Source organism: Priapulus caudatus, unplaced genomic scaffold (assembly GCF_000485595.1).
Source record: "Priapulus caudatus unplaced genomic scaffold, Priapulus_caudatus-5.0.1 Scaffold278, whole genome shotgun sequence".
In the NCBI taxonomy this organism is placed as follows: Eukaryota; Metazoa; Priapulida; class Priapulimorpha; order Priapulimorphida; family Priapulidae; genus Priapulus; species Priapulus caudatus.
The window spans coordinates 190,542-199,657 of NW_014577339.1; the positions used below are offsets into that span (position 1 = coordinate 190,542).

General features: G+C 43.5%; 1 protein-coding gene across 1 annotated transcript in view; it reads right to left on the reverse strand.

Annotated features, from left to right (window-relative positions):
• Window positions 1-669: 669 nt before the first annotated feature.
• LOC106808452 (squamous cell carcinoma antigen recognized by T-cells 3-like) overlaps window positions 670-9,116 on the reverse strand; it is a 10,754-nt gene continuing 2,307 nt past the window's right edge. The window contains exons 2-18 of the mRNA XM_014811180.1: window positions 8,551-8,677; window positions 8,162-8,266; window positions 7,843-8,027; window positions 7,429-7,534; window positions 7,088-7,215; window positions 6,658-6,819; window positions 6,031-6,169; window positions 5,592-5,765; window positions 5,128-5,296; window positions 4,754-4,943; window positions 4,453-4,581; window positions 4,014-4,125; window positions 3,688-3,839; window positions 2,839-3,030; window positions 2,099-2,275; window positions 1,696-1,871; window positions 670-1,495 (exon numbers count right to left, since the gene is read on the reverse strand). Coding sequence (XP_014666666.1) covers window positions 1,288-1,495; window positions 1,696-1,871; window positions 2,099-2,275; window positions 2,839-3,030; window positions 3,688-3,839; window positions 4,014-4,125; window positions 4,453-4,581; window positions 4,754-4,943; window positions 5,128-5,296; window positions 5,592-5,765; window positions 6,031-6,169; window positions 6,658-6,819; window positions 7,088-7,215; window positions 7,429-7,534; window positions 7,843-8,027; window positions 8,162-8,266; window positions 8,551-8,677 — 2,631 coding nt within the window. The 3' untranslated portion in view covers window positions 670-1,287. The remainder of the gene's footprint in view (window positions 1,496-1,695; window positions 1,872-2,098; window positions 2,276-2,838; window positions 3,031-3,687; window positions 3,840-4,013; window positions 4,126-4,452; window positions 4,582-4,753; window positions 4,944-5,127; window positions 5,297-5,591; window positions 5,766-6,030; window positions 6,170-6,657; window positions 6,820-7,087; window positions 7,216-7,428; window positions 7,535-7,842; window positions 8,028-8,161; window positions 8,267-8,550; window positions 8,678-9,116) is intronic.

Sequence of the window (9,116 nt, forward strand, 5' to 3'; positions counted from 1 at the left end):
TTGTGTGAATATTTATTTTTATTGAGACGTTCCAAGTGCCTGTGCTTTCAACAGTCTTGTACGTCAATGCACGTGCGTCAAGAGCCACAAAATCGACACAATTTCATCTCTGTTATTGTTGACGCCTGAATGCGTGATTTTGAGCAGAATTGATCAGGGAGGGGGTGCATGTAAGAGGGAGACATTTTCTTTGGGGTTCCGAAAAACACAATTCCACTTGACAATTTCATGGGCCATTTCAATTTGAAATTCAAAGGTCTGTATATTGCTCTTATTTAGCCGCCGATAGTTCTTATTTAGAACAAAGTCTTTATTGTTATCTTCTAAAACTACAGGCCATCCGCTGACCGCTGTGGAGACGTGCGCCGGGCCTCGAATTTGGCACACGTCTCCACTGCGGACAGCGCTCCATACTTGAACATCCCCGCGGTCGCGTGCGCATATCCCGCGGAACTGCGCGTCTTATCCGCACACAGCGCTCAGGATCAACAGCAAAGCTGTTCCACGCAATCTTGTATCATGTCTCTCTGGATGGCAACACGACTGCGAGGAGGGTGGTTAGTGTGACCGTATTTTGCAAGCGTGTAATCGTGATTGGGTTGAACTTGTCTTGTGTGATATGTAAGTTCAAGGAATCTGATGTCTATTAAAAAAAGACGTCACTCGATATACTCTTAGAGTAACTTCCACATTTATTTGTCATGTTTCTTTTGACAAAACACTGACAGTCAAGCAGATGTACCTTATTTTTGTGAATGATTTTGTAAAGTAAAATAAGCATAATTTATAAACAACCTTTTCTGCAACTAATATGATTTTGTACATCAACACAATTGTGGCAAAATGTTTTATGCAACTGTAAACACAAGAAATGATATTTAACCTGCCACTAAATATATCCATTAAATATAGGACATGACGAGAAGAAGGCTTTACAGATTAAAATTCTTCCTTGTGTTACAAAGATGTTCTACATTTTGAACAAACTTAAACTATGCACTTAAACTATGCATCACTAATACATCACATTAGATCTTCACAATTATATACAATGCCTCTCACTTCGCTCTTAACAATGACCACGTACTATTGTATATGATAAGGACGTGATTTTAATAGTAGCAACAGTGTAACGTTCGCAACTCAGCAGATGCATGTGCCCCCTGGTGAGATACAAATTAAGCCTTTGGACTAAAACCTGTTCGGCAGAGCATTCACTATATACAGCATGTAGAACTATCGCCCAATCACAGGATGTAACACCGATGATGTCATAATGGCAGACGTTCATTGCTTCAGCAGCATGGTCCTGAAGTCTTGGTTGCTAAGGGAGCTCTTCCCCTCTCCCTTTGCCGTCTCCACGTCGCCAGAACCCGCTAGTTTCATCTTGACATCGGCGTCCTCTGCTGGCTGTGTGGCCTGCTTTGGTTCTGGTTTACGCTTCAGGGATCTTGGCACCAAGCCAAGACTAATCTGTGTGCGAGCCTTGCCTCGACTGCAACGGCACACCACCATAAAATATGGACTGTTAATCAAGCTGATAGCAGTTATCAAACGTGTGTGGGTGTGCGTGCACGAGTGTGGGTCCATATTGCAGTAACATCACTTTAATAACATGACAAACATTCGACAACGATATACACAAGGATTGCTCAACGGGCAAGCATGGATAAAATGTTTGTGAGAAATGCAAACCTTCCATGTTCCTCTTTTGGGGCACCACCAAGAGAGGGCACAAACGATGTGGTAGTGCTGCCGTCACCTTCACCAGTCTTTGATTTTCTCACAGGCGGGTTGCTAATGGAAACTGAGATGCTGTGATCTCCGATCTGCAGTCCGTCTAGCTTGAGCACGGCTTCAGAAGCATTTTTCTATGTGCAGGAAAAAGTAAACAAAAACAAAAATATGAAACGTTAGTTATTTCCCCTTTATGTTGTTAAAATTATTATTGTGTAAAGTATGAGGTATTTTGTGTTGCAGATTTTGTCAAATCTACACGAATCTTTTCACAAGGTTATGCTGTGTATGAGTTTTAAGCATACAAAAGATGTCAGCTGATTGAGAAATAACAAAAAGCATGTAAATAAGATTTTAACACCTGATCCTCAAATTCCACATAGGCAAGTCCCTTTGGTCTCCCGCTCTTATATGTGACCATCCGTATATCCTTTAGCTTGCCGTGTTCAGAGAATATTTTCTCCAGGGCATCATGCGTAACATCGAATGGAAGATTCTTCACAAACAACTTGTTTCGCTCCACGCCAGACGACTGGAACTGAAATACAATTCACAAGTCGTGAACGCTTCAATCAGTTCGTCCCACTATCGTTAATCCTAGCACAAGGTGGCAGCACTAACCTAGCCACTGTGGATGGTATGTAAAGTCGGTAACAGCAGTTATAGATTAGTGTTAGATTAGGGTTAGGATTTATGGTTAGGGTTATGAATAGGGCCACAGTTAGGGTTCTGTTAGATTTCAGATATGCCTGTTATGTACTCTAGTCATATACTAACAGTTTTAGTTGCAACATCACTCAAACTGTAGTCTGAGCACGACGGTGACCATTTTGAGGCATACCACGGACTTTGCAGGGCCTACTACAGACGTTTGCAACGTCCAATGGACCCAGGTGGAGCCCACCGTGGACTGTATACGCTGTATATTTCGCGGTGGTTTAATTTTCGTGAATTTCGCGAACGCGTTCCCGAAATAATACCGAATATTTCATAATTCACCGACCGTGAAATTAACCACTCGCGAAATTGTGCGTCAAGTCTGAATTCGCGAAAATATCTGTACGTGAAAAATATGGCGTATACAGTACGTGTTAGGCCTACCTTGAAGTGAGCAGGCTGCTTGTCTTTCTTGTCCTCGCACGGCGACACGTACATCGGGCGTCCGTCGACGTGCGTGCGATCGAGCGCGAGCGCCGGTGCGCGCGAGTCCGCCGTGCGGAAGTACACGTAGCCGAAGCCACGCGAACGCCCGGCCGCGTTCCTCACGATGCGCACGCCCACCATGTGTCCCACCTGCAACGCAGAGTGAGGGGCATAGTCACACGGACACGCACGCCTGCGATTCATCCACCAAAGTGTAGCACATCGCACAGGTTTCCTCTAGCACGACTGTCGTATATACGACCAGGGAAATATCCCCTGCCGAGAAAGGGACTGCCTTCCTGGATTTCCCAAAATTTACATTACATGCCCCGTAAGGCAGGGAGGCCGTAGTGATAGACACACGAGTAAAATGCCTGTGATTACTATTCGCCAAAGGAAATACGTACATCCGTAAACTGTTGTACCTGTAAAGCAGAGGTCATGTTGATAGGTAAGCATTTGGTGTGCATGGGTATCACAATGTATTTGATAACAGTTGGGCTCACCATCATACAGGCCTCCTCTTGGGGAAACCAGACCATATATACTAGACCCAGTGTTGCTAATGTGTTATACTGGATGTGAGCAAGCTCATATCACACACAGAAAACACATCTAGAGAACACAGACACACGCGAAACCCAGTACAATGCATCTGTGCACCAGCCATAAAAATGCCGCATGCGTTCATCAGCTGGAGTGAAATAGCTCCTAAAAGTCTCCTTCACTGTGGCCATCATTATGCATAGGTAGGAAAGTAGAGCATGGAAGTGGCAATTCCCACGGATCGAGATTGTACGACCATACCTTCGAGAAGATTTTCTTTATCGGTTCCTCGCCGACAGAGAAGTTAAGATTACTGATAAAGACTGTCCTGTCGTCCATTTTGTGGTCATGTCTGTCCCCAAGCTCCATTTCAGAATTTTCTGGCACTTTATCGCTCGATTTCTCTTCCCCGTCTGAAATCAAATGCAAGCTTGAAACTTTCCTCCCCTTTTTCTATTCCAATAAAAAGGCAGGCATCTCCTCTCTTCTTTGCTGCTACTTGAGATATTTGATTGATTTGATTGGCAGCGCCAAGTTGTCCCCAGTACTGTCAAATTTATTATCCCGGAAGAGCTAATTATGCAAACCTCGTTTTTTCTTTGGTGGGGGCACCACTGGCATTTTGAATCCATCACTGTCAGTCTCCATGTCGGATACCGGTCGCTTTTTAGGTATACGCGGTGGCACCTCTTTGATATGCTTTAAACAAATATATATACATACACATATGTATATATATATATACACACAACTATACGTGTCCCCACATATTGCAATCACTTCACTAATTGGAGAAAGATATTAATAATAACGAAATAATATATTTGGGAAAAAAAATTTAATAATAAAACATAAGTAATTTATATATTAATAATATAAATATTTTATTATTAAAAGAGACTATAAATACCATATATCTATACGATAAATTACTTTTCATTTCAAAATGATGAGATGATTGGAAGAGGTATTATAGAAAAAAAGGAAAATCATAGGGTATCAAATAAAATGATCTGTAGTATTTACCTTGTTATCACTCCATTTCTTCTGTTTAAAGTCTGCCTTTTTTCCAGGTTTCTTCTGAGGTTTTGCTTGCCTCCATTCCTCCGCTCTACGTGACGTCACTTGACCAGCCTGATTCTCCTTCTCTGCTTCCTAACAAAGCAACAGTAACTTTACATTCTTATATTTGTATAAAGCACACTGAACATGCAGATATGTGATTAACCAAACAGTTGTACTTTTTTAACACGAAATGTCGCCGACCATTTTGACACATTAGCTGGGTTGCACGAAAACATAAACGATCATCAGAAGATGCTCATACTTTGGCACGCCGCTCATTCACCCGCTTCCATACGGGCTTACACTTGGCCATCGCCTCGTCTAGTTGCTCAAGGCTGCCTTCCTCTCGCTCGTAGTCAACGTACGCCTGGCAGACCACCTCTGGAAGGTCACTCGTATGATGTAGGGCGCGCTGCAGTAGTTTACGGCAGTGCTTCTGGTCACCGTATGCTCTGGATAAGAAACGCCACATAGCAGACGTCACATTGGTAATCACTAAAATGACATATCAGAGTTCTTATGAAACCAAAGTTAGCAAAAATCAGGGGGGGGGGCACTTGGACAAAGCTAGAATGTTTATATCGCAGCTGTAATTGCTGCTCTAACTGTACATACTAACTAAGCTAGTAAGCTTACCGCTCTAGCTGTAGATATTCCATCCACAGGTGTGCCTCCTTGCCATGCCCCTCGTGCATGATGTCATTCCAAATCTCACGAGCGCGCGTCATGTTATTGCAGTGAGCGCCCTCTATTCTTGCCCAGTACTGACGAATCTTGCATTCCTGGTCGCCATCAGCACTGAAATCTGCATGAATAGTTTGTATTGTTATTTAGTTTAAAAAAATACTGCATGTTGTCTAAAGCTAAACATAGACAAATCCATTGTCGCTAGCCACAATCAGCTTGATTTTCAACTAGATTGCATGGATTCGTGCCCAAAACTTCAATAGACTCACTCATTCTGGGATACTAGTGCCACCTACACACAGATAGTGCTCCCACCTTCCTACCAACAGCTCTGCTCCCTACCCAATGATAGCTCTGCTAACTACCCATTGAATGATGCCACCTAGTGACCGATACTACTGCCGCTTACTTACACTGCTGCAGGTAATCCACGGCCCTCTGGAATGTATCCTTTAACTCCTGGACCTCCTTCCCCGGAGCCTGCTCCCACTTGACGCGCCTGCGCATGTAGTCGAGGCAGGACAGCCACAGCTGTTTGTAGTCAGCAGGTGCGGCAAACCCCGCCTCCAGAGCCCGCTCCATTACAGCTGCAGAATGCAGAAACACAGCAGTGATACAACCATAATGCCGACGCCACCATAAAACCTACTCTCGCCCGGAGTGCTCCGAGACCATCTCTTACAAAGTCGAGTAGGTAGACTTCCGAGGTGTGCCTACAGCCCTACACGATTCTCAAATTTAATAGTGAAGGCATGAGTGACACTATTAATGGTAAACAGAAATGGACTCGCCTCTGGTCGATCTTGCTGTTGCTTCTTTCAAGGTTAACTGTCACACGATGATGGCGCTTACCTACGATCTCTTCGTGGGGCGTGACGTTCCGTTCCAGGGAGCGCATGTACCCCTGCCACAGGGTGACGGCCCACGGGCAGTTACGTACTGCGCGTTCGTACGCCCCCACCGCTAGGTGTCCGATCTTCAGCTGCGTCTCCTGCAGAACATAACATTCGTGGTGAGAAAGCAGACAACAGTTACGAACGTAAATCAGCTGGCAATAGTAGAAACGATGGCGGCTGTAGCGGGCTTTGAATGTTAATTTTTTAACAGCAAGGCAAGTGGTATCTTCAGTTTAGTCTGAGATTTTATCGCACCACAACAAGAGAATGAGGCACCAAGGCCGACACGTCTTTACAGAAGACTTATCAAAGCCACTTACCGACAAACAACACTTTTTACCTAGGACAAAGTGGGATACACACACAACATAGGAAGACACAAAACCATACCAGGTAGGGAAGCTACATCAGTTGATTACAATAGAGCTCTATCATCCAATTTTCAGAGCTATCATGGAACAAAATAGGGCAGCGTCAACAATTGCCATCCGTGTTGTGGTGAAATTCGAGGCTAACTCAAACTACAGAGCGACACTACGATATACCGCTGCCATTAGAGTCAAACGATGTTGAGAAGGCTTACCAGGTAGTCAGTATACTGTAGCCAGAGATCAGGAAGGAGGCAGTTGTCGGTCAGAGCACGCTCGTAGATGCACTGTATTCGAGCGGGATCACCCTGCTCAAGCTCGTACTCGATGTACGTTTGATATGCGCTGATTGTCGAAGCTCCTTCCTCCACCTCCGCCTGAGACAGAAATTACAAGCACTGCTACAATAATCTTACCACAGTAACATCTACTTGAAATGCCAATGCTACAACGACTGAAAAAGCGAAACCCATAACAGAATGCTGTACAATTCCATATGGGAACATATGTAGCCTGCAACAATTAGGTTCCAGTAATCTCTTGAATGAACTCTCCCTAGAAAATTTAATCAAGATACAACTATCTTTTAGCAAAAGGATGGCTAACTGATGCAAAAGACAAAATTAATAATGAGTATTTCTTCACCAATGCATCTTCATACACTGTCAGCTGTGATAGCTTCTTCTTGGCTTTTTCATACTGGAACTTTGTGTTGTGATCGATTTCTTCCTCTGACAGCCACGCGCGATACTCCTCCAAGGCCACATCCATATCTAACAGCAATAATAGCAGCAACTTACACAGGGCCTTTACCTCAGTTCTACCAGGTCAAGCAAGCAGAACAGTTATCTTGTAATCTAACACAGGCAGCATCTACATGGCACGTACAAATTATGTGCATATAAATTTTATACTGCTTGCGACACCTGTCACTTCACGCGTTTCCTTGCATGCTCGCGATATATGGTGGAAAAGGAGTTGCTTACCGGTTAGTGGAACAGACAGCTGTCTCCTGAAGAGGGTCTTAATTCTGGCCACCTGATCGTCAATTTGCTTCTGCTGCTCTGAGGAGGGAATTGTCCCTGGAGCTGGCTGAAAGATAATGCACACAGCTGTCATCACTTATCGCTCACATGACAGCTGTTGTTTCCAAGCACTAACCACCATCCTCAGGATGACCAAGCGAGATTAAAATATATACAGATCTACAACCTTACAACATTTAGTTCACTACGAGAATACAAATCATCAATTGTAAAGACAGTACCATAATCAAGACTAGGCAGATCGATGCTTATCAGTTCACCAGGTTCTCACTACAGTACTGTGCGAGAGAAATCAAAACTCTATGTAGGAGAACATTGCACATTACGACACTCATGTCACTGCTGCGTTTGCACCTGTAATCCTGGAAGAAGAGCATTCTCGAATTCCCTGTATGTCTCCCAGACAAGCATGCCCTTGGTAGTGTGAAGACCGCAGGCAGTCAGTGCTCTGTCACACACTGACCGCACGTTCTTTATGCCATCTTTGCCATCCATGCCGCCGATGGAGAATTGGATGTACTCGACCCATATTTCCACAGCTAAAAAGGTTATTTAACATGTAGACCGAGTTACTCGTCCATATTCACTCTATCAAAAGTATGCAAGTCTATACGTTCGTGATATTATTCGTAATTAAATCATTCGTAAACATATACAACATAAATGTGCTTACAAAGGTAATCTTTCACAGCCCTTTCAAACAGCTTGGCAACAACTTCTCTCTCTGATTCATTAGTTGCCAAGGGAACCTCATCTCTAAGCCAGTCCAACCAAAGTTCTGTAATATAACAATCGAATTCAGATGATGGAGTTCACTGCGGCCAGTACTCGAAGCAAATATTCAAAGTAACCAACACATTTTTATATTTTAAACGAGTATAAGTATAACAGTCAAAGCTTCATGCCGCATAAATTTACGTACAGCTATTCCATCAGTTGCAGCTAGTATATAGTGTCATGTCATGTGAAGTTTGACAGCTACATCTAACAATAATAGCTAAGAAACTGCAAGCTGTAGCAGTAGCAGAAATGTACATAAGGCAGATATTACGGGTTGCTAACCTTCTGTAAGGGGAAACAGCTTGTTCATCCGTTCTCTCGCATGCTGCAGGGCTTCCAGATCACCCAGCTTTCTAAGGATTGTTATGAGTTGCACATGAGAGTCGTAGTGGTATGGATTCGCTGTCACCTAAAGAAGAAATTAACAGTACAGTCACTGTGACACAAAAAATGATACACAAAATAAAAAACTTTTTTAGTAAAATAAAATTTTACAAAAACTCCATCTTCAGGATAGTTTCTTGGACTCTAAACTAAAGATTAATCCTTGTGAGATTACGAATACGAGGTTAGCAACCGGCATGAACTACACTGTAACTGTAAGAACTAGCTCTAGTACTATAGCCCGCGTACAGTTGCCGCAGGGCTATAGAACATTTTATGCCAGGTTTCGTAACTGCACCTGTCCCCCAATGCTTCCACGAAAAATGGCTCACAAAACGCAAAATGATCGGGCCTTTTAACACTTATTTATCCAGTAGCGGATTATCAATGGGGCAAAGGGGCATTTGCCCCTGGCCCTACAAGTCGACCGGCCCTAAAGTGTTGTGACTACAAAAAAAAATTAT